The 26,515-nt window shown below is 39.4% G+C and overlaps 1 protein-coding gene across 2 annotated transcripts in view; it reads left to right on the top strand.

Moving 5' to 3' along the window:
- The window catches only part of LOC149574947 (Transducin/WD40 repeat-like superfamily protein), a 152,319-nt gene extending 126,038 nt beyond the window's left edge, over positions 1-26,281 (top strand). Inside the window, exons 12-17 of one of the 2 annotated variants that reach the window (XM_089814794.1) lie at positions 24,077-24,149; positions 24,246-24,378; positions 24,488-24,639; positions 24,718-24,919; positions 25,019-25,277; positions 25,424-26,281. In XM_089814794.1, coding sequence (XP_089670920.1) covers positions 24,077-24,149; positions 24,246-24,378; positions 24,488-24,639; positions 24,718-24,919; positions 25,019-25,242 — 784 coding nt within the window. In that variant the 3' untranslated portion in view covers positions 25,243-25,277; positions 25,424-26,281. Of the gene's footprint in view, positions 1-24,013; positions 24,150-24,245; positions 24,379-24,487; positions 24,640-24,717; positions 24,920-25,018; positions 25,278-25,423 lie in introns of both variants that reach the window. The other variant, XM_089814793.1, reaches the window with a different exon arrangement.
- The last annotated feature ends 234 nt before the right edge of the window (positions 26,282-26,515 follow it).

Genomic DNA, 26,515 nt, shown 5'->3' with positions numbered 1-26,515 from the left:
CACGCCCACACCCTCCTCAACCTCACCCTTCAGGCTTCCCCCTCCTACCTCCCTTCCTCCTTTACCCCCGTCCACCCATGTAGCACCCCCAACCCCCTATCTCCTCCGCCTCTTTCTTGCACCTCCCTTAATTAATGGGGGATCATGACCTTTTCATTGTTGATGTTGTTAGGATCATTGCAATTGTATTGGCATTGCCTTTAAGGTATGTGTTTTTCAAAGTCAACAAATCCTTGAATTTGTATTTTGAGAATAAGCTAGAGGAGACATGTCCCATGCCCTTCATGGGACATGTCTATTTATTATTAGGTAATTAATATAATAATAAGTTATAATATTAATTTATATATATATAAAATTTCACGAATTATTATAATATTGAATTCTTTCACATAATAATACTTAGATATATATAAATTTAAATCTCACATATAATAAATATGTGTATATATCTACAACAATATTGTCTCAAGGTTTCTTCGATTGAAGCGATCAACATTAACACTCCCTCTTAGCTAGGGAGGATAAATACATGATAGATATTACACCATTGGTAATATTAGGAATGACAAATTTTAAGGATATCTTTGATCAGAAGATCACAATTTTGATATCACACTTGATATTATGAGTATTGGCCTCCAAAATATCAACGTATGATATTAACCAAATACCTTCAAACAACTCGTAGACCATCAAGTGAGTGACATCTAACACTTAGTTGTTGATTTACAAGATATAATTTATCATGATTTGTTTCAACATTTACAAAAAAAATGTATATCCTGCTATAAGTTATTGTAAGATCGTCATTTTCTAATAACCTCTGCAAGTACAAGTGATAATCATTTGGAAGTCATCACTTCGTCATGATGTATGTAGGGGTTAGGCCATTAAAATCATACAGTTAGACACATGGACTTTCAAACTCCTTTTGAATATCAATCATTTCAGCTCCTCATCCAAAGTTGTTTTTGGAGAAGTGTTAGACTCCTGCTGAATCTGATATCAATCTCCCTTTCCTGCAAGAACATCGTCGGAGGAAAAGATAAAGGCGAATCACACTCTTATAGTACATATAGAAGTACAAGTAATAGAGATTTATTATATTAGGAATACAATACGAAGAAGTTGTTCTCAAAAGAAAATACTTATCTCATGTAGCGACTTCTATTAAGCTCAGTTCTTAATTAAGGGCAATAGAGGCATGCCCCTCACTCCAATTTAAAAATAATCATTTTGTCTATAAATACACCATATGATGATCACACTAACAAGAGAAAGTCAAAGCTTGATGATGAACAAACACACACACTGAATAATGAAACCCTAGCTACTCACATCTAACCACAATGGACTTGGCATTTCTAACACTCCTAGATTGCGACTGGTAGGTTACAAAAAGAAACAGTATTACATCTTGGAGAATATGACAATATGAGTCATATTCTCACTGCTCCAATACCTTAGAATCTGTAGTGCTTAATTCCTTTGACAACAACAATGGTTGTCATGATATATGAAAGAAAAGGAAAACTCTTTGATTTTCCATGTTGAATGTAACTGATTTGGAAATGATAGTCATTGGTGTAACGGTTGTGATTGAAGCCCTTTGATTGTTCCAATTCTTTTCATCAACGGTTCAATGATCATTATCTCTCGATGATATTTCAACTTCTATCAACAGTCATTGAATGATTTTGGACCTTGCTATTCAATCAATGGCTTGTGGATTGGTTGTGCACCCAATGGTGATTATTCGTCCTTGGTCTAATTTATTGTGACCTTTTGTATGATTTACTCCACCTATTATCAAATATTGAAGTGAGTGACAAGGGTGTTGACTGCAACCCTTGATGCCTTTGTGCCCCATCTTGATGATTATTTTTTGTTATTAGATGCCTTTGAATTGTATCCGATTCTATGTGCATATAGATGTTTGTTGTATCAGGGAATTGTTGTCCTCTAATTCAAATTAGGTTTTAGTATAAATGGTGATCTCCAAATCATGTCCATATCTCCTTGCTGCGGGTAATTAGAAATCCAGGTATCGAGTAAGCTACATCTCCTTAGCATGGGTTATATATGCTCTGTGATTGATAACTATCATTCATTCGTTGTTCATTCTAGACATACTTATTGTAGTGATATAATCAACTTCTCAATGCCATCGTTGTTTGTAAAATCTAGCAAGCTTGGGAAACCTTGCTCTGATGCCATGTCGATGTTGTTAGCATCGCTGCCATTGTATTGGCACCGCCTGTAAGGTATTTGTTTTTCAAAGGCAGCAAATCCTTGAATTTATATATTGAGAATAAGCCAGAAGAGACATGTCGCTTCATGGGAAATGTCTATTTGTTATTAGGTATTTAATATAATAATAAATTATAATTATAATTTATATACATATATACATATAATTCATGAATTATTATTATATTAAATTCTCTCACATAATAATACTTATATATAAATTTATATCTCATATATATTATATCTCACATATAATAAATATGCATATGTATATGTATTTGCAATAGTATCGTCTCAAGGTTTATTCAATTGAAGCTATCAAAAATTAACATTCATCACACACCTTAAGTGATTTCTTCCTTTATATTGCTTCCCCTCCCATGAGAGCACATCATCTTGGTTAGATCGCCTCACCACTTCCATTTGGGAGGCTGCTGTCCTCTCTTTCCCCCAACGTACCATTCATTGGCTCCCCTCCTCCGCTCAGTGGAGTACTTGCCCATGATCTAGTGGTACGTGATGAATGCAAATCATTCCACCACAAGTTACATGGGGCCTTAACCCTTCACCTGGCTTACCTTGAGCAACTGAAGTACTCTTACTACAACTTCCTTTGCTACAATAACACACTTTTGTCTTGCATTGCATATGGTCTCTTTAGATCTCTCTTCTCTAGTCCCTAAGGCTTTTTGGTCCACGCTTTTTCCTTGCAGGTCCTCCGTCCCCTCTCTTGCCTTATACTACAACTTGTTGGTCTCCCACACCCCTACTCTCTATGGTATTCCTAGCCAACCTTTCTTCACTGTCAACCCTCCCCCCTCATAGCCACCTTTTCACCTTCATCAATATCAGTAGAGTTGTTAGGTCTATGAACAGTAGCAAGTTTTCTCAGCAGGGTGGTTTGCATAGGGTTCTCCCCCTCTTGGTCATGTCATATCATCCATTTGATTCATAATGCTTGTCCAACGTCTGATCCCAACAACTACAAGATCCTCATGGTTGGACACACTTTCTCTAAATTGGACACCACATATTTACACTATTTTTCCTAGGGAGCTTGATCAGAGACATCCGTGCAAGACGGTAAGCTGGCTTCCGACTAAATTTTTAGACCATGGACCACATCTTGACTCTCTAGGCTATCATTGAGGAAGCACGCCATCGCTCCTTGAAGGTTTACTGTTGCTTTGTGGATTGTTGCAAGGTTTTTGATTCAGTCGCTAGGTCAGCTTTCTTCTAGGGACTACTCCACATTGGTATCTTAGTGACTCTCTTGAATGCTATCATGGGACTCTACAAGACAATGGTTGGTCACATTCGTACCCCTCAAGGGATGTCTGACTTAATTGATAGCACCATTGGGGTGAGACAAGTTGCCCTTTGTCTCCCACTTTGTTTAGACTCTATATTGACGAGTTGTAGGAGTTGCTTCACCTGCACTCCCTTCCTAGGGTAGGTATTGATATCTATCTTGCTCTTCAGAGGAGATGTGGGTTCTCATGGCCTCGTAAAAATGCCTACAAAGACTCCTTGATAGCTTTACTTTTTTCTATGATCTACGACAATTGATCATGAACCTGAGTAAGACCAGGGTGATGGTCTTCAATTTTCTTAAGACCTCTCGCCTGCACTTTTTCCACGAGAAGGAGCTTAAGATTGCTTCCTCATATACTTTTATCTAGGGTCAAGTTGTCTAGCCCTCGAATCAGCTTGTGACGAAGCGTTTAGCCTAGTATTAAAAAGGGTTATGGCTCACTGGCCCTTGTTGAGAGGCAGTGCTTCAGGCATCATTTCTAAGACATTATGTCCAAGCTTACTCTTTTGGACACCTTGATTAGACTTGCTGTGTTCTATGGTTCTGTAGTTTGGGGACTGTCCTTATTGGAGTTCGAGTGGGCTTCAATGGAGTGTGTCTAGACTCTTTTCCTTAGGTGTATTATTAGATGTAGACGATCTACATTACACAATATTTTCCTCCCCGTGTTCAAGGCCCATCCTTTTAGACTTGGTACTAATTTTGATTTAGTTTAGTTATTACATTGCCTCCAAGGCTTCATGGATCCGTTAGATGGTTGTCACATATTCATATGTTGCCTATTGCTCTTCGAAGGCTATGGCACGCTTGCATTCCACTGGTCGGGCTCCTTGTTGGTTTTCTCAGGCCTTGGCTTGTTTAGGTTCTATTGAGATCGATATTGATCGCCTTCCCCCCTTTGTTATATTCCCTAGATGCCCCCTCCCATCACCTTGGCTAGCACTGAACATGCATTTCAAGATGAATATCTAAATGCAATATATTCATACTACTTGGGCTTGTCCCACCTTAGGGGCTTCGCCCAAAGATGGTATTCTATGCAGAGCAATTTCTCGAGTTTCAGGACATGACTATTTTGCATTCCTTGTACCTGTCTCATGATTGGTTTCATGTGCTCTATATCTCTCTTAGTTATTTTAGAGTGGGTTCACATAGGCTCTGCACCCAGATTGAACACCATTTGGCTAGGGAGGACATGATGTGCCAACTTTGTGATTTGGGAGAGATGAAGACAGAGTCTCCCTTCATTTTTCTTTGTCCTATCTACTATAAGATTAGAGGGAGATTTTACTGCTTATTTAGGGAGGCTCAGTCTCTCCTTACCTTTTTCATGTATAAGGACCAGAGGTGCCTTACACTCTACCTTTAGGAGGCACAAACGCTTTAGGGACCTCACTCTATAGCAACTTTTCCCCTTCAGCTCGCATTATGATCAGCCTTGCATAGTTCCCCCTACTCTGGGCGCTGGATCCCTATCCCCCTTTTGTGTTTCCCAGGGAGGTGAGACCTCATAAATACTTCAGTCAACAGTGACCTAGTGCTTCCAAGGGCTTTGAGAGGGCACGAGTATTCCCTATCGCATGACTTATTTGTCAGCTCTCTACTTTTTCTTGATTGTTGCAAGCAGCTAGCTTGTTGGGTTGTTTGGTTTGGAGGTTTCCTCTTGCTTTAGTTCTTTTTTTCCATTCTGTCTTCTTCCAAGCTCCGTTTGGTGTTCCCTCCATTTTCTGGGTTAATGTTCTACTAGTGGCAGCCCCTTGGACAATTTAATTAATTTTTCTTCTCTTCCCTACTAGTTGCAAACCTAAGGCCTCTTGTTTTTCTTCCTCTTGATTTTCCGCTCTTCTCATTATTAGCAAATAGAATGCCTTTTAGAGAAAAATAAAAAACATATAATTAAAAGGAAAATACTTAACGTTAATTATTTCTAAAATGTTTTGTGGAAATAATTATCGTGGCATGGCTCATGAGCTACAGAACCGGCGGGTCATGGCCGATGATCCAATGAGTCATGCTGATGGGTCATGAAAATTTGCTAGGCATGCTATGACCTGCAACTCGTTTGTCATGTCCCCACTCTAGCTCAGTCTAACAGAGACATGTGAGTCAGCTTATTATGGGGTCTTGTAGGTTGACAGGGTTGGATAGAGGCCCAGTATGGTTATTCAGTGTTGGGGACTTGGTTTTTTGGTGGGTATTGATCAGTTGGGTGACGTTCCTTGTTTTTAGGAGGCAGTTCCTACATTTATGGGGTTCATTCCTACTTTTTAGGAGGTATGATCATGCCCAGGGCTGGGTTTCCATGAGATGACCCTTTGGGTTCAGTTTCAGAGGGATAGGGCTTGTTTCCTAAATTTTAGGAGCATCCCTAGATTTTAGGGATGAGACTGCCAGTGGATCCTTGATTTCCGACTTCAGTCACAGACAGGTGACAGGATGATTTTATGGTTTGTGATGTCAGTTGGGCAGTTTGTGGCTATTTGGGTTATATTTTTAATATTTCCTAAGTTAGCGTTTAATATTTAAATAAGGCTAAGTTAATAGCCATTTTGGAGTAACAAAGGAATTTTGGCCTCATCTGGATGCGTATCCCATGTTATGATAGCTCGTTGGAAAGGTCTTGAAATTCTCTAAATCTTCCTCTTTGGTCTCAGGGCAATTCGGTGAGCGGATTTATTACTATGGTGGAAAAGATCATTTTATAATGACATGGTCACTTGAAAATAAGATTTAATTCATTTTTATAGCCAACGCCAATTGGGGGTCACTTTAGGGTTCGAATTGCTTTGCAAGGGGTTATAAGGAGATGGGTGCCATTTCTCATGATTATGCATATTTTTCAAACACTTCTTTTCAGATTTGCTCTGCTTGAGCGATTTGCATTCTGGGACGCAAACCCCAAGGTAATTGCTGGCTGGGACGTAACCCTCAGTAGCATTGGGTATTGGTTTGTCAGTGGTTTCAACAATATTTAGGAGGAAGGTAGACGCCACTTCAGCTTGGGCCTACAGTTTGTTTTGTTGGGCATGTTCTTTGGCGTATGGAAGGTGAATTCTAGCAGCCGTACACTGCCATTTCTTGCAGCCGTACTTGCAGCCATACTCTGTCATTTGCAGCACTTGGATACATAGAAAAATCGGTTACTCAGCAGCAGAATCTTGCATCTTATCTGCCCGTTTTCATCAGCCAGTTGTGGTGTCATTGTTAGAGGAAATGTACTGGATCTTTTATTTGGCTCTTTAATTCAGAGATCTGCCTGGTACGATTTGTATCAACTCTGACTTTACTGCATATTGTTATTTATTTTCAGACTCTTTTCTTGCCATTTGTTACTTCTCATTTCTATGTGGAATAATCATCAAAACACAAAAACAAACAAACTCTTCTGCATTTCCGTCTAGTTCTACAAGAAAACATTAATAACCAGGAAAAAACAAAAAATAAAATAAATCTACAGCAGATTTGCAGCAAAGATCCATCAGGGATCTTTCAGTGGTATCGGAGCTTACATCCTGCCAGCCTGTAGGGCTTGTGAGAAATTGTCACAACAAATTTTGGCATCTGGGTATTGGATAAATTTTTTTGATAAATCATTTCAGCATCTGGGTAGTCACTAGTTGGTGGATTGAATACAAATCTATGCATCTTGGTGGAGAAATACACAGATTCTACAAGCGCAGGAGAAACCAGTGGCAAGCAGAGGCCGCCAGAGATGCACAGATACTAGCTATGGGTGAGGCACAGGGTGCTGCTGGCGACGGCATGCCTACAGAGGCAGAAGAAAGAGAGATGGTGCGGACCCTATTCACTACTCAGCCCAGGATCGCTCAGGCTCTAGACAGGTTAGAGGATATCTTGGAGCATTTGGAGATGGGTGGACACAGAGGCAGGCAAAGTAGATCAGTTTCAGTGGTTGGTAGTCAACGCAGCCATCAGTCCCATTCTTCAGTTGGGAGCTCCCTTCATTCCAGTAGGAGGCATCGCCATCGTACACCTACTACGAATAGGCGATTGCTTCCCCAATTCATACCAGGTGAACGGCCAGCGCAGGCGGAACCACTGGAAGTGGGGTTTCAGGAGTCAGTTTTGACGGCCACAACTGAGTGGAGAGCTCTACCTCCTGAGGTTAGGGACGTCTTCCCTCTTCCCCAGTATTGTGTACAGCGTAGAGATACAACTAGGTTCAGGGGAGATCGTGGTAATAGACTATCACAACAGTAGCAGAATTATGACCTCAATAGAGCTACTGGAAAGATTACATTGGCCCCATATAATGGCTCAGGAGACACTAGTGCACGAGCTTGGGTCCACAAGCTGGACATATACCTTTCATTGAGGCCCATTCCTGAGCGTGAGGCTATTCAGTTTGTTGTGTTGCATTTAGAGGGGATTGCCTATGATTGGTGGCACCATGGATTGGTCACCTAGGATCACGGCTTAGTTCACTCCTATGCTGAGTTCACCGAGCGACTCATTGCACGATTTGACCGTAAGGATACAGAACTTTATTACAAGGAGTTGGCTCACCTTAAACAAACTAGCCATGCAAAAGCCTATATTAATGAGTTCCAACATATTGCAGTTATAGTACCGGATATGCCCCAGAAACGTAGTGTGATGTTGTTCATTGAGGGTTTGCAGGATAGACTAAAAGGATTGGTACGTGCTTTCCAACCAGCTACTCTTAAGGAGGCTATTGATGTGACATTGAGATTGGATACTGTTCCCACTTCTTATCAGGCAGATAAGAAACCATTTAGAGATTCACGGCCTTCACAGAAGGCCAATACGACATAGAACAAAGGAGGGACCTCATCTAAAACTCCTTCGATGAATCAGGAGACAAGGAATGAATTCAGGAGGAAAAAGTTGTGTTTTTTCTGCAAAGAACCATGGGAATCAGGACACCGTTGCATGGGTAAAGGAAAGGTTCATTTGATTGAGGTGACTTCTGAGTTAGGAGAGGAGGAGGTTCCTGATACTGATATTGAGGATAATACAAAGGATGTTGAGCATTTTTCGACACAGTTGGAGTTAGACACCGCTGAGCCTGTGGCATCAGCTAAAGTAGCTATGGCTACCCTCTCCAGTTATCCTAAGTTTCATGCCTTTTGGTTGAAAGGTACACTTAAGGGTAAGCGGATCACCAGTTTGGTAGACACAGGTGCTACGCATAACTTTATTGATCAAAAATTAGTTGAGAGGCGTGGCTTACAGTACGAGGAGTTTGGTGGTTTTGGAGTGAAGGTGGCTGATGGTGCCATTTTGGGTTGTACCAAGCGGATTCCACAGCTTAGTATTCAGATGGGAGATTATACTTTGACTGATGACTTCTATGTGCTTCCCATAGAAGATTATGATGTGGTTTTGGGCATGTAGTGGTTACAGGGTATTGGGCGTTACATTATTGATCACCACCGTATGCAGTTAGAGTTTCTTTCTGGCGGGCAGAAGGTGATTTTGAGGGCAGCGTCAAATGGTGGACCCAGGGAGGTACTTAGCATAATGGAGAGTCAGTCTCTATTTGCTAAGCTTTCCAAATGTGAGTTTGGATTGGGGGAGGTGTTATATTTGGGTCATGTGATCAGTGTTGAGGGGGTGAAGGTGCATGAAGAGAAGATTCAGATGATTCAGAATTGGCCTGTCCCTCGGAACATTACTGAGTTACGAGGGTTCCTTGGATTGTGTGCTTATTATAGAAGATTTGTGAAGGGTTTCTCACAGCTGGCAGCACCTTTGACAGATCTCACAAAGAAAGGATCATTCAGATGGACAGAACAAGCATAGGGGGTCTTTGATAGACTCAAGGAGGTTATGAGTACTTGCCCCGTTTTGGCACTACCTGATTTCTCGCAGCCATTTGTCCTGGAGTGTGATGCGTCGGGCTTGGGTATAGGAGCGGTGTTGATGCAGAATAGACACCCCATTGCCTATGAGAGCAGGAAGTTGCAAAACAATGAAAAGTTGTACTCTACCAATGATAAGGAAATGTTGGCTATTATGCATGCGTTAGCCAAGTTCAGACAGTATCTTGTTGGCAGTAAATTTGTGGTGAGAACAGACCATAACAGTCTGAAGTATTTCCTAAATCAAACAGAGCTCAATGATCGACAACAAAAATGGGTTAGCAAAATTCAGGCTTATGACTTTGATATCGAATTCATAAAGGGGAAGAATAATACTGTGGCTGACACTCTCTAGGAAACCTTCATTGGCTGCCCTATGTTCATTGAGCGAGATTTCAGCAGATTGGAAGCCTCAACTTTTAGTTGAATACTCCAAAGATTAGCATGCTTGTGAGATTATGGAGGGATTGATAGTGGATGACAGATACAGTGTGGTAGATGATATTATCTACTATAAAGACAGGGTTTACCTTGTTCCGGGTTCTCAGTTGAAGGAACAAATTTTGCATGCTCTCCATGATATTCCTACAACCGGACACCCAGGATATGGTAAGACTTACAGGGCGGTACGTGAGAGATTCTCTTGGAAGGGTCTCAAAGATGATGTTTTATGCTATGTCCGTGAGTGTATGACTTGTCAACAGAACAAGTCGGAGCATACCTACCCAGCGGGATTATTGCAGCCCTTGCCTATACTGGAACAGAAGTGGACAGGGATCTCCATGGATTTCATTACAGGTCTTCCTCGGGTTCAGGGGAAAGATTGCATATATGTTGTTGTGGATAGGCTAACGAAGTATGCCCACTTCTTTCCCATTGCATTAGATTTTACAGCATCGCAGGTGGCTGAGTTGTTCTTCAGGGAGGTGTTTAGACTTCATGGTCTTCCCAAGACCATTGTGAGTGATAGTGACAGCAGATTCATGAGTTCCTTCTGGTAGGAACTTTTTACACTAGCTGGTACTTTGTTAACACCTAGTACTAGTTACCACCCTCAAACGGATGGGCAGACAGAAATAGTTAACAAATGGGTTGAGGGATATTTGCGTAACTATGTGTCAGGGCAGCAAAAAGCATGGGTGCGTTGGCTGCATTTGGGCGAGTATTGTTATAATACTACGCATCATATGTCCATTGGCATGACGCCTTTCAAAGCTCTCTATGGATATGAGGCATTATCTTTCACTGATTTGGCATTTGGTGACAGTAGAGTTCCCTTGGCTCAGGATTGGTTACAAGAGAACCAGGATGTCATGAGATCTCTTAGGGAGAATTTGCAGCAAGCCCAAAATCAGCAAAAGATGTACGCTGACAGGCACAGGATTGAGAGGGCATTTGAGGTGGATGATATGGTCTTTCTGCATTTACAACTATATCGGCAGAGCACCCTAAAAAGGGGGGGGGAGCTGAGAAGCTCAAACCACGTTTTTATGGTCCATACAGGATACTCAGGCGAGTGGGAGAGGTTGCATATGAGGTTGAGTTACCACATGGCAGAAAAGTTCATTATGTATTTCATGTATCTTGCCTGAAAAAGGCCCTTGGACAGCATATTATAGTTTCACCGGAATTACCTCCTATGGATGAGGAAGGTAAATTGATTTTGGTCCCTGATGAGATTCTTGAGGTGAGGGAATGGCGGCTGAGAAGCCGGGTGATTCGAGAGTATTTGGTTCGATGGAGAGATCTTCCCATAGAGGATGCCACCTGGGAGGGTGAGAGCATTTTACAGCATCCTGCATTACAGTTGCTTGTGGGCAAGCATCTCCGAGAGGGGAGGACTGTCATGTCCCCACTCTAGCTCAGTCTAACAGAGACATGTGAGTCAACTTATTATGGGGTCTTGTAGGCTGACAGGGTTGGATAGAGACCCAGTATGGTTATTCAGTGTTGGGGACTTGGTTTTCTGGTGGGTATTTGTTTTGTTTAAAAGAGTCTGAAAATAAATAACAATATGCAGTAAAGTCAGAGTTGATACAAATCGTACCAGGCAGATCTCTGAATTAAAGAGCCAAATAAAAGATCCAGTACATTTCCTCTAACAATGACACCACAACTGGCTGATGAAAACGGGCAGATAAGATGCAAGATTCTGCTGCTGAGTAACCGATTTTTCTATGTATCCAAGTGCTGCAAATGACAGAGTACGGCTGCAAGAAATGGCAGTGCACGGCTGCTAGAATTCACCATCCATACGCCAAAGAACATGCCCAACAAAACAAACTGTAGGCCCAAGCTGAAGTGGTGTCTACCTTCCTCCTAAATACTGTTGAAACCACTGACAAACCAATACCCAATGCTACTGAGGGTTACGTCCCAGCCAACAATTACCATGGGGTTTGCGTCCTAGAATGCAAATCGCTCAAGCAAAGAAAATCTGAAAAGAAGTGTTTGAAAAATATGCATAATCATGAGAAATGGCGCCCATCTCCTTATAACCCCTTGCAAAGCAATTCGAACCCTAAAGTGACCCCCAATAGGCGTTGGCTATAAAAATGAATTAAATCTTATTTTCAAGTGACCATGTCACTAGAAAATGATCTTTTCCACCATAGTAATAAATCCGCCCACCGAATTGCCCTAAGACCAAAGAGGAAGAATCTTTGGTCTTAGGGCAATTCGGTATTGAAGCAGCAGAATCTTGCATCTTATCTGCCCGTTTTCATCAGCCAGTTGTGGCGTCATTGTTAGAGGAAATGTACTGGATCTTTTATTTGGCTCTTTAATTTAGAGATTTGCTTGGTACGATTTATATCAACTCTGACTTTACTGCATATTGTTATTTATTTTCAGACTCTTTTCTTGCCATTTGTTACTTCTCATTTCTATGTGGAATAATCATCAAAAACACAAAAACAAACAAACTCTTCTGCATTTCCGTCTAGTTCTACAAGAAAACATTAATAAACAGGAAAAAACAAAAAATAAAATAAATCTACAGCAGATTTGCAGCAGAGATCCATCAGGGATCTTTCATCACCATACCTGCTAGACTCATGGCAAGTTTTGGACCACTAGTACAAACCTTGTCTGCACTCACAAGTGTATTTGGGCTGGACCCGAACCCGGTTCAAATCAGGCATGGAAGAGTGCCCTATATAACCAACCTAGTTTTATAGAATAAACATAAAATAATTTATAGCTGTATCATCTAGTGTCATGTTTTTGCTTTTAAAAAGATTTTGTCCTTTCTATGGTTGGTTTTTCATAAACAAATTGATCACTTGTACAGGGACTTCTAAATATTTAATCCTCTCCAGCTAGGAAAGAAATGGGTGGCTGCACTCTCTGGTGGTAGATATAGTTTTGAATTATCTTAGAAATGACTCGAGGGCATTGTACATGTAGGTGGAGATCCTTGCTTGTATGTGTAGAATTTTAGTGTTCAGAAGTTCAATGGTTGACTTGTTTTGTAAATACTAAAAATAAAGAAAACAAATACATCTCTATAAAATTCCCAAATGGTAACTGAAAAACAGTGAAAACTGAAACAAGAAACACAAGGTACCTTCTAAGTTTCCATAAATATGTTTTTATCCCTTTTACATTTGGAATTATCTATCGTGCTACACGCCCGATGGTTTTGTTCTATAGTTGGGCGATAATACTTCTACGTTCGAGAATTATTGAACAAAGACTTATTTATATTATTTTGCTATACAATTTTCGCACAACATGAGAAATGCAATTGTGTCTCTATTTTCTTCCAAAATACAAAGAAGTTATTCGAAATGATCTTTACAACTACATTATTTAGATGATTATTTCTCATATGAAGCTCATACCAAGAAATAAACAAATAACTCAAAGATTACTTAGAACAAATAACTTAAAGATCACCGTAGACAAAAATAAGATCATGGATAAATAACTCTGAGCTTCTTGAGGGAAGTGTTCAACATGATGCTATGTGAGCCCTATTGAAAATGCAAAACTTATCCCTTTAATAACTAATTGCTTGATGATCCAAAGTTTGGAAAAAAATGAGTTTGAGAATTTGAGTTTCTTTTTCACGACATGAGATTTAAACCTTCATTGATTCTCCCCCAAATAAAATTGACAATCATTGAGATTCTTTACTGTGTTAGTTTGATGTCCCCTTTTGAACTTACCCTAGAATAAAAAATGCATTAAAAACAAGAGATGAGATATGGTTAGAGATATATCTTTGTGCCATAAAATATGCCTTTTAAAAAGATAAACCTTGACTTAAATCTTGCAATTACAACCATTGATACATACATATGCACTTTTCAATTATTAGGGTTAGATGAGAACATTTACTTATTTCAAATCAATAAAAGAAGGATATATCTATATTACTACTTAGAATTTAATCACATTAGGGTTGTTGCAGGAAGCATGATATATTTGCTTGAAGCCATCTCCGCACTAAGCCCAAGAGTGGACTCTCACCATGTTGGCCCCACTAGTAGGCACATTGGACATCAACTTTGGGTGACCTACATAGTGGGGTGCTTGTATCTTCATTCCCTATTCATGTATCACCCCTTTATGTCAATAATCAATCATCACAGAGTTGGGTAAGAAGATTGTAGAAAGGAGCCTTGTTAACTACCTACCTGAGCCCATGATTGGATACTCACTGTCTTGGCCCTGGTGGCATGCACATTGGACATCTATTTAGGGTGGCCTACTTGTATAGTGATCTAATCATTGCTTCCCTTCCTTAAATCTCCATAAGGGGCATTGCAGTCTACCTATCTATGCACATGAATGGACATTCACCCTCTTGTCCAATGTGAATATAAGTATACACTCTTTGGCTTAGAATGGTCGATTACAAGGCTCCCTATTGCAATTTCCATTCCCAACTCTATGATGTTTGACTGTAGACTTGAAGAGATGATGCATGAATAGGGAAAGTAGATACAAGCATCCCACTAAGCAGACAACCTCGAGTGGATGAGCAATCTGTTTTCTATTGGGACCAAAAGGGTGAGTGTACTCTCGCGGGTATTGTTCCGAGCGGGCCTATCGTGCTTCCATCCCTAAACCCTATTGGGATTGTTCCGAGCAGACCTATCATGTTTTCCCATCTAACCCTAATGATTAGAAAGATCGTATGTACATGTCAGTGGTTGTGTTTGCAGAATTTAAATTAAGGTGATCTTGTTGAAAAGGATATTTTACTGTGTAAAGATATATTAATAACCATATCTCTTCTATCGCTTTTGCATTTGTGACATTAGGACAAATTCTAGGGAATACCAGAATGGGTCATTCAAAGTAGTTTGATAAAGGCACATGATTGTCAATATTTATGTATGAGTCTTTTGGAATGAACCATTTGGATATGGCACTGTCAAACAATGGATTTCTCTTAGGATCTGAAGTTAAAACCTTAACTGTTAATTTTGCAAGTTGTATTTTCAATTTGCATGTAAAGATTCTAGAACTTTCTGACCATGGAGTTCCCAAACTGGCAAGGCAAGGATATAGTGGCTATATTGCAAACAATAATAAAATATATTTTAGAGGCTGGTGGCAAGCCACACAGATTACAATGCTTGCAATGACAGAAATGATGAAATGGATTCTTTTGCCATGCACTTCTAGAACTGATACATTATCAGCATTAATAAAGCAGTTGGCTGCTAGGTCTTTTGGATTTCACAATCATTACACTAACAGAATCTATATCAAATTGGCATAGAAGCATTTGGATTTATATGAAGCCACAAAAAAATGATTCTGGCAACAGGCAAAACCCAAACTTCTGTGATTTCCTTTGTTAATCGGAACTCTATACGGAATCATGGATAATCATAATACCCAAACCCTCACTACTGATATTGTTTTTTTGAAACGTGTGCTGTCAGAACCTGTCTGGGACATATGCTGGAAATGGCTGATATACTTTTTTCTTCAGTAATAGATTATATGATCAATATTTGAGAAATGATTACAAAATTTAATTGGATCTTAATATCCAGATTACGACTATAAACTACTATCCATCATATACAAACTTCTCAAAAAGCACTCTTCTATACTCAGTACATATTTAGCTAACTAAAATCATCAATCAAGCCTTTTATTATTGACTATCCTTCAGACTGACAAGAGTGCCCAACTAACCTTTAACCTTACACTTAACTGCAATTATCCAAATACATGATCAGAACTTTCAATAAACGAATCTCTCTGTTTAAGAAAGTCAGAGATTGACTCAGCTCCAGTACACAAATGACAGACCCACCTATAAATAATCACAACAAAACTCCCGAAAGGTGCCAAAACCAACTACATAAGAAGACAAAGCTTTAAAAAACCTTGAACCTCGCATTGCCTTTATGCATTCAATTCAACAATTCTCAGACGTCTCCCATGTCTTGATCATTGTCACTGAGGTAAGAGAAGAGGAAATATCGTCGTTGCATGAGCCGCATCATGTTCATGATCAAGCAGAGCCTGCTTCAATTTCTCCCATTCAGCCGAAATGTCTCGCTTCTACTCATCTCTCTTGACTCTTTTTGGCCCTCTAACAATAGCAACAAAGCAAAGCTCTGCAGCATCATTCAAATCCTCAAAACACTCACTTTAAGCCAACCCCTGCATATGCCCATTCCAAAATTAATCCAAATATCTTAACCCGGCCTTCTCAAACAATGAATTTAAAATCCAGTTTGTGGTTTCAGCCTATTTTCCTAATTCCAGTCCCCACGCTAAAGTCAATATTTAAAGGCCACTTCTTTGCTCCCCTTTCTCAGCCACCTCTGTCCCTGACTTATCAGAGGCTGGTCGAATGTCTGCTGAAGCTCGAAACTGAAAACCTGATGCTGAAAGATGCTGTGTTGACTCTCAAAGAGACAATCTCAATGCTCAAACTGCAGATAGATTCCAGTCAAGTTCTTTTGAGTAGCTTCTCCACCACTTTCACCATACAACAGGTATCAAGTCTGACTTAGTCTTGGTCATTGGGCTGTTGAGAGAGTTAGACACCATGAAGGATAAGCAATCTGAAATTGTGGCTCAACATTCCTCCTTGTTGACAGAAATTGAGCAAAAAGTTAAAACTTGGGCTTCTTTGTGCAACAACACTGGGTTTGGACCTCTTTTGGTTGTCGAGAAGTTGGTTCAAGGGAAGATTAATGTTAAACGGGTGAGGCAGGCTGGTGAATTCAATCCGTGGGTCAGGGGTCTTCCCACATCCTTGGTGGATCCCACATCAGCCGGTCACTTGTTGCTTTGTGACCAACTTGGTATCCACGATATTACATTGGACATATATTGGCTCAGTCCGGACAATACTCTCTACCTTCAATTCGTCTTTATCTGATAGGCTACAAGCTCTTAGGGCAAAGAAGTTATTTACTCTTCCCAGTAAGATTTTCCTCCATGAGGATCTTAGGAGATCACATGTGACCAAGTTGAAACGAGACATGGGCCTGGTTGCGGAGGGTAGGCATAGTGGTAAATGGATGGTGATTCAGAACATCAGAGCGATGATTCGTGATTTGCCCCAGTGGTTAGGAATCGAGGTCAGCCCCCATGGCCAAATGATGGTCTCACCAACAGTTACACAAGAGTGAGCTCTCTTCACGCTCTCTTATTGTTAACTGCTGGAATGGGAATGGCTCTTTTACATTTTGGTTGTTACCAAGACTCATGAGAGCCCCATCAATCCTCTTCCTGGGTATGCCGAGTACCGGTGGTTGTCTATTTATAGTGATGAGGTTTGCACTTCTGGGGGTGTTCATGGTTCTGGTGGCATTACTTGTTTGGCTAGAGATGGTCTTTTCAGCTCTATCTTTGTTGTTCACTCTGAAACCTATGCTAGATTCCTATGGATCCACATTGGTCATGTGAGATGCCATCACAGTGATATCTTCGTGGTTATTTGTTACTTTCCACCGATGTCTTCGTTGTATGCCATTCACAACACCGAAGATGGGAACCCCTTTATGGACATGGACGAGTGCATCTCCAAGTTTGTGGCTATGGGTGAAATCATTATTTTGGGGGACTTCAATGCACTGACTAGGGACCTTTGGACACGTCTTTATGACCGTGGTACCGATCTTACCTGCATCACAAAGACTGATCCTACCAGCATGGGCCTACAACTTGCTTCTGAGGATTGTCGTAGGGCTCTCTCCAGTTATGGTCACCACCTCCTTCAGCTTTGTGAGTTTGCCGGGCTCGTGATTTTGAACAACCTCTCATGCTTCCCTGGCTCCGATCTCTTTACCTGCTGGCCTCACTGTGTTGGTGCTAGTTTGGTGGACTACATGATTACTTGTGCTTCCTTCATTCCCTCTATCCATAGTTTCACTACCTCCTGCTCGCCGATCATGCTGTCCTCAGCCTCCTGATTCATTCACCCCCACCACTGTTGATGATTGATAGCTTCAGTCGGATAAACCTACATATATTTATATATGAAATATTATATACATGTGTGTGTGTGTGTGTGTTCTTTATATTATATATGAGTTTAAATTTGTTATCATTATTAATTATCTGATTAATGAATAGATAGGTCCCATGAAGGGACTTGTCTATTCATGGCCTATTCTCCCTAAATATAAATCTAAGAGGATGTTGCATTTGGAATACACATACTTAATAAGGCAGCGCTTAATGCATTTGCAGCAGTTCCAAAAAACCAACATGGTATTAGAGCCAGACTGCAAATATAAGAAAGTAAAATTAAAGACAGAGAATTCAGAAGAGGTACTAAGAGCAACCATACACAGTTCGAAATCACCGAGCAAGGAGAGACGATGGAGCGATTCCTTCTTTGCTACTATAAACTTCCAATCAGGAGTAAGGAAATATCCAAGTGGGCAGCAAACAAAGGAAGGAATGGTCCACAATAGTATGATTGAAAACATAGGGGAAAACACAAAGACAATCGCCAGGCATCATGAACGATTACGTGCGACTGAATGGACAGAATGTACAAAGTGAGAAATTTCAATCAAGATGATAAGGTGTCAAGGAACGATAAATATGTGCAGTAGCATCATCTCAAAGGGATTATTATTGAACAATAATAGTGGCGACGTCCATATGCAGATCGAACATGGTCGAAGGCAACCACACTTTTTATAGTCTTTGTTTGACAAATGAATCCTCCACTCTAATCGTATTTCCTATTTTCTGCGATATGTGATAAACACTCTATCTCAGTCGCTATGAAAGAAAGTCAACAATAAGTATAGGAACAATATTTGAGAGGTTCACTAGAGGGAATTGGTAAGGCCTTTGATTCCCTACCGACAGCCCTCTTTCAAAGACTTACAGATATTGGGATTTCCGAGATGTTATTGACAGCTATTATGTGGCTCTATGAGACTGTTGAGGGTAGATTCAAGTACTGAAAGTACTGGAATAGCAGAAATGAGTGTTTTAAGCATTAAAATCCTACCAGCTGAGGTCGACCATCTACTTTTCTATCCATCCATTTTCCAACAGCAGCTTTCAACCAAATCTTTTCAAACAACTGTCCTGTTACCACCATTAAATAAGGGGATCCCTGGATACTTGTTAGTAAGAGCCCTTACTTACATTCCCACAATTGTGCAATCTCCTGTTGCTTATTCCTTGCAGTATTAAAAAGGAAAATCTCCTACTTTCTCCAGTTAATATGCTGTCCCAAAGGGCCAAAGCCCTTCCATAAGTATCCAAAAGTAAAATAGGATCTACCCCTTCAGCTACCTTGATTCCTCTCCAGTACCTTCCACCCTCTTCTTCGTAATCAACCTTCCCAACACTTCTGCGGTTATTATGAAAAGGAAAGGTGAACTTGGGTCCTCCTCGTGTCCCCCTATCCACCTCAATGAATTCTTGTGGACTGCCATTGACTAGAACTGAAAACTGAGGAGTGCACATGCAACTTTGAACCCAAGAAATCCATTCATTGCTAAACTTCTTCAGGACTTAAAAGAAGAAAGCTAACTTGGTATCCAATTTGACCATTATTTTCTTTTCTTTAGCCACTCTAACTGAATACACTGCCTCATGAGCAACAACAATCCCTTCAAAAATTGACCTCCTAAGGGAGAATCCACTTTGCTCCTTAGAAATTATAGTATCCAGAACTTGCTTCAGCCGGTTAGCAATAACCTTATAACCTGTGTTACATAAGGTGAACCAAAAAGAGCTGCCTTCATGTCTTCCAGCATGACAGTTTTAAACAAAGCTGCATTTTGCTCTGCTTGGATGTATCTAGGGATCACAGCCAGCACCTCCTCAACACTAAGTGTATCAACAGTCTCACCCGTCTGACTCTCTCTAAAGAAACCTCACTGACTCATAATTAATCCGATTAGTTAAAAGAAAACCTTCATCTTTCTTAAATTTAAAAATCTTATTATTGGCTCTTCTAACTTTAACTGATGTGTGAAAAAAATGCAGCATTCCTGTCACCTTTCTTAACCAACTTTCTCTAGATATTTGCCTCCAAAACACTTCATCACGTGATAAAATTTCTGAATACTCCTTATCTAACTTTTTTTTCCAATAGATCGTCATCCTCACTCATTCCTTTCTCAATAACCTCTTCGTGTAAGGAATTTAAAGATTGTTCTAAGTTAAGCTTTTCAGAAAAGATGTTCTTAAATGACTATTTCATTTCTTCAATTGTTCCTTAAGAAACTGGAGCTTTTTGAAGAAGATAAAAGCTTTATTACCTTTCCGCTTAGGAGCTTACTCCACCAGCCTACAACCAAGTCCTTAAAGCCTTCAGTTCTGAACCACATCATCTTAAATTTAAAGGGGCATCGGCCTGGAGTCACATCCTCCTGTATACTCACACCTATTGGATAATGATCTGACCTTGCAAAAGGAAGGTTTCTAGCTTAACATGTCCATTGCATCCCATGCCAATTTCTAGCAAGCAAGGACTGATCCAACTTTTCTGCAATGTTTAAAAAAGCCTTCGTTCCTATTTGTCCAACTAAATTCCCCACACTCAAAAGGCAGTTCAATCAAGCCATTTATTGTAATAAAATCTGAAAAATCTTGCTGACTATTCCCCATCCATTCAACGCCTCCAAACTTGTCCAAAGGCCTAAGCATAGCATTAAAATCCCTACCCAAAACAAACATCTCACCATCAACCCTATCTATGATCCCTGACAAGTCTGCCCATAACACCCTTTTCTGAGAAGAGTTGTTAGGCCCATAGATGTTAAGGATTGAGAACCTGATACCAATCTGTTTAGAGTCCACCCATAACCATTGCCATAATCTAGCATGTTGAATTAACAGAATTGTAATGTCCCTTTCTCACTAGTGCTAAGATTTTATGGAGTTTGGCTTATCATCGGACCCTTGTATGCCAAGGTGTTGAGGAGTGGGTATTGCTAAACATTATATATATAATTGTCTATTTGCTGTCCCTCACAAAACACCCAACATTGCTCACATAGGGCAATATATAAATGTCTATCTGCTGGGAGTTCATTGAGTGCTAACTGCTGTTACAAATTGTCTATCAGCTGGCCATACCAATCTGGGCAATGTTGGGAGTTTTGTGAGAGCCATCAAGGTTGGATTAGGACTTTACACATTCAAAGGCTCTATGTGCATACCTGCTGGAGGGTCGTACTGCCACAGAAGGAGCTGTCTATGTTAGGGACTGCTACAGCAGTTCCATATAAGTCTACAATACTCCATTAAGGGTGTCGTACAAGATGATTGAGGCCCATACCTGTAGCTGAGTTCTGGGCAGTGACTGAGACCGTGACAGAGTTTTGGGTAGTGATTTGGTCAGTAAACAGAAGTTAGCACTCAATAAATGCACCCTGCCAGCATCCAATGCGCTTCCAAACACATCCCTTATCTGTCTGCATCTGCTTCCGCCTCCAGGGTCCAAGAGGCAGCATCAGTAACTAAGATATTAGTTTCACTTTATATTATAATTCTATATTAATATTACTTTAAAGTGCAACTAAATATTATTATGAATAAAAATCTTCTAGAAAGTGCTATTAAATATTATTTTATTTCTTCTAGAAGGAGACCGACCTCTTGGAGAAAAAGAATAAATAGGAAGGAAAGCCTCATTGTTGGATATCAAATGTGTTCCCATCTACTTTGCTTGATGACTTGTGGAGCCAAGGGCTTCCGCAGTTTGCACAATGATCATTGGGAATTAACACTCCCATTGATTCACATAACTGAGGTTGTGAAAGATAGCAGCTTTCGGAGAAGGCAAATCAGTCTTTTCATTCTGCCAAGTTTATGGCCTAGGGCCAGATGCTGAAAAGATTTGAAGAAATAACTCTGATATTAATCTCAGTTATATTCCAGTAGTGCTAGGGTATTTGGGCAAATGATTCTGGAAGGAATTGGAAGACCTTCCTATAGCTGAAGGTGAACATAGTTGTCGCTGCTACAGTGACATCCAGATAATTTGGGCAGTTTCCAGGTTCCTGTCCAATTATATTTTGCATTGTTCTGAAGCTAGGTCTGAATACTTTTAGGGCATTTCTAGGGACTTTGTAATCAGTCATGGAAGCATTGTAATCTGATTTTATATTAGAACATTATATCAGCAAGCTAGCAAGCTGTCATTTTAAAGGGGTCGGAATATCTTTGAAGTTTGCATGGCAGGTGTTTGTCCTAATGTCATACTATTATTCTAGATGCACATTTTTCTCATCTTTAACCATTGTTTATACACTTGGAAAAAAATGCAAATCATTTGCATCTTCATTGTTAGACATTTTGAAGTTTGTGCAAGCGTATCTATTGGCATTTAAAGAGAATCAAAATTTAGATCAGTAATATATTCCTTGCATGCAAAGTGTTTGACAAAGTTCTCAGGTCAAGAAATCAGAAAATTGAATTTGCAAGGGATATTACATGAATGCTAACTGTCCCTTCCTTCCAAAACACACCTAAACCACCCGAAGCACCCAGAGCCCCTTCCCAAAAACACTTCCACCTGCTAAAACATCTACTGAAACTAAGAAAACCCTGATACTTGACTGGTCTCTTGTAAAGTACCACATCTGGTCTCACTTGATCAAGCGAATCTTTTCATGGGCATTGGAGCCTGACATTGCACGATAGTAGCTTCATCTGGGAAAAAGGGATTAGCCTTTTCCCAATCTCAATTTGCTCTGCCCTGAGGCATTGCCAGCAATTTCCAACTTCATCCTTTCAATCTCTGTACCCCTTCTTTTTCTTTCTCCCACTTTAACCTTGCCGTTCTTAGCTACTGTTTACTCCAAGGATCTCTTCTCAAGGACTCTCATGTCATCTCTCAATCCGAAATAGTCTCCATCAGCTTGATCTTCTGAGTCTCCCATGTTTTCACTTGAATCCTTAACCCCTTCAAAAGAATGTCCTTTAAAACTGGTCCATTCCCTGCTATATTATTTACAATCTGATTCAATAGTAACAAGCTGCAACCTTCATTTCTTCTCCATTGAAGATAATGTGCATTCTTAACCTGGTTTATCTGCTCTTTCTGCCAATTGTCCTTATCTTTAATTCCTGATGGCTGAAATAAAGTTAAACCCAAATATTTGCTGAAATTTAGAAACTACAATAAGTAACATGTAGATCTGTGTTGTACAATGGCCACCTCAAATGGAAACTTGTATGGAATAGGCATATTACTGTTGCAGCAACTGCTATCACATAAGTAATGAAACCTTTTAAGGTTTCCACACCTATCTAATGAATATGATAAGACTCAAGTATGCTGCAAGTATTTTAATACTCAGTCCATGCAATAATACAAGTCATAATAGTAGGCAAGCAATGCTATTTTAATAACACAAAAATATATCAATCATGCCAACAAAGTACACATACAATTAATAGAACAATCCCATCTATTAGTATCCTGGCTAAGGTCAAACTAGAACGGTTAACCATATATCTTTTATTGACTATTCTTCTTTGTTAATGAATAGTTAAATAGCCCACTTGAGTATACGCATCAAACACAGACAGGCAGATATCATGGCTACATTATCATCTGGGACCTATTTTTGTGTCTATACTTCTGAATCATGTGTACTTGTGGATGTGATCATAATAGCTTTCCATTTAACAATTTCATTGTGTCTTTATGGGTTAATTATATAAGGATGTATGGAACAAGTTTTAAAACGTTTAAATGGTTAAAATATTTTGGTTTTTTTTTTCAATTTACGGAGTCTGCCAAAATTCCGAGTCGAAAATCAGGTTGCCAAGTCTGAGGTGAGTTTTGAGTCTTGTAACTATGCTTACAAGCACCCATTCTTTATACGCAATGCTCTTTAATAGTTTACTACTTGTTATGCTCGATGTTCTTCCCACTGCAGGTCTACTCATCTCCACTTTTATTCCACTTTGTATTACCCTCCCATCTATACATAGCAATGCTCTGTCATCTTTACTTGCAATCCTGCTTACAAAATTTGTTTTCTTCTGCATTACTGTTCATTTTCTGCTCTACCCCACATTGTCTTCATTTTGAATGTCTTGCTTGCAAATACAGTAGCTCCCTTTATTTTAACAACACTTATAATATGCACATGACATCATTATGTTTATTATTATATTACAGACAAAAAGCTATGCAATGTGCTGCATTTTCTGCTGATGGATCTCTTTTGGCTGTTGGTGCTAGTGGTCTTGTGACATTTTGGAATCCGGACTCAAACAGTCTTGTTTTTGTAATTGGGGAGTCTCCGAACGTCACGGTAATTTTTGTCAGTCATATTTCTTTTGGATGGAATTATGAGGAGCCATGTTTAGATTTAATGATTGAATTCATATGTTGTTCTTGGTTCGTCCAGTCAATTTCAGCTCTATCATTCATTCCAAAATCAAAGAATCTTGTAACAGTCTCTAAGGGGTCAAGTCCATGCCTTTCTGTGTGGAATCTATCAACATTATCTATTTGGTGGTCATACAGTATTTCTGTGGAAGGTAGTGAGCCAAACACAAATTGTAGTTCATATTCTGTTTTGAAATCTACATCTCTTTGTAAATGTGTACTGTTTTACAGTTTTTAAACCAGCTGATTATTTGTGTGCAGCAATTGCCACTGATCCAAACAGACCAAATTTTGTTGTTCTGGTTTCTTTACCTATTCATATTAGAGAGAAAATGAAATTGAAAGAAGACGCTGTCATCGTGTTATTTACCATGGAGGACCCCATTCCAGTTGCTGCCTGGGCTGTGAGAAAAGTAAGGATATTTGAAGAATATTGAATCTAATGAAAGTTGTGTTTAAGTGATGTATCTTAGTTTATTCTTTTTATACAGGGAATTGGTGGCACAGTCATCTTTATTAAAGAAAGTGGACTGTTGTTTGAAGAAAATGACATTGACAAGAGCAAACAAGCCGAAAGCAGACTTGTCTTTTTGGACAGGGACCATGCATATGTTGTTTTCAATCCATATGATAGTGATGACAATGACGCTCATTTAGTGCCTCTTTTAAGATTCTCTTCAATGGAAGATGAAGGTGAATAAACTAAGATTAATCCCACATATGTGATTTTTTTTGTAGAATCGTGAATTTTCTATGGTTAAACATACTAACAAATATTTACGTTTAATACAGGTCTGTCAGGATACAAGAATATGTTTGGTAACCTTCCTTCCCAGGAAGTTAATATTGGTAAATCTACCTACCACACGGCCAACCAAAATGTTATTCATGCTGCCACAAATCATCCTTGGGAGAGTGTATTCAATATGCCTTCACATGTTCTTCCTCCCCTCACCAGAGTCGGAACTGCATTTTTGGAGTCCCTTTTGCAGAAGAGGTCTAGCGAAGAATTATGACACAGTTGCATGGATTGCAATGTTTTGCCCTTCAGGTTTCATATTCAACCTTTTACAATTAAATATGACCTTGGAAAAATGACCAACTTAAAGCAAATTAATAAATAGATTTGTTCTCAGAGATTCGAGTATCTTGTTGGTAGGATTCTAATCCATGTATGTTTATATGGGTTTGATACAGGCTTCTTGAAATATGCATTGCTATCCTTGGCCACGGTTGTATAAACCAGTTTGGAAATAAGTAATCACTAGAAAATAATGTAGAATGGTCAATCCTTAAATATGTTTTTGGCAACTTTATGGTATTGCAGTGGATGTGTTTTTTTTTTGGGTGATAATCTCTGTAAATGAAGATGCCAAAGGTTTGCTTGTATATTATAAAAGATCATGCTAGATTTCTTTTGGCGATGGGATCTTAGTTCTCATAAATTTAGTGCATGGTGTCCAAGTACCACCATTGTCTGTTTCTTCAAGGAATTATGGGAGATACGGTTTCTGCAAGCAGTTTTTTCTATGGTCTGTTTCTTCAAGTAATTATGGGAGATACACATTCTGCAAGCAGGTTTTTCCTTGCAATATTTGCCAACGACAATGCATTATTACAGATTCTGGCGAACGACATTTTCAAAAAGTGGTTGGAGTTCATCATGTTAAATTTATGTAGATCATGGAGGGCGCAAAATTTTATAAACGATCACACCAGTTATACTTGGGAAATGATACTGGCAATAAATTCAGCATTTAAATATTGACGGAGAACGGAAGCGGTATTTGCAGAAGCATATTCAATTGATTGCTGAACTGAGATTCACGCAGGGCAATACTGATATTATACAGTTTTTTTCTTTTTAGCATTGAATTTGATTAATTATTCCACTACATTGCTGGAATTCTATATTTATATAAAACGAAATAGATTTGTTTTTTCAAGAGAGTTGTCAGCATAGTGACGAGGCATCTTCGCCAATATAGTTTTACAAAGTGGACAAATTTGTATTTCGAGTTTGAAACTATTTATAGATAAACAAGACTTGTGGAAGATCCACCGAAGTTCTATAGGCATTATGCCCCTAGTATTGTCACGGGTCATCTTGCACATGCAACATAAATTCCACGTTCCATCATTTATTTCGGAGGAAGAGTATAAAGGGGACTGCTATAAAAGGTACGGTAATTATTAAAATGAAAGGGAAATTCAGATATTCATATTATAATATTGAGCTTATATATATTGTAGAATCTTCAAGATACAACACTAGAGACATGGCAAATT

This window comes from Cupressus sempervirens, chromosome 2, assembly GCF_028749045.1.
Source record: "Cupressus sempervirens isolate cs-2001-9-10 chromosome 2, ASM2874904v1, whole genome shotgun sequence".
Classification (NCBI taxonomy): Eukaryota; Viridiplantae; Streptophyta; class Pinopsida; order Cupressales; family Cupressaceae; genus Cupressus; species Cupressus sempervirens.
This window is presented reverse-complemented; position numbering and strand designations above follow the sequence as displayed.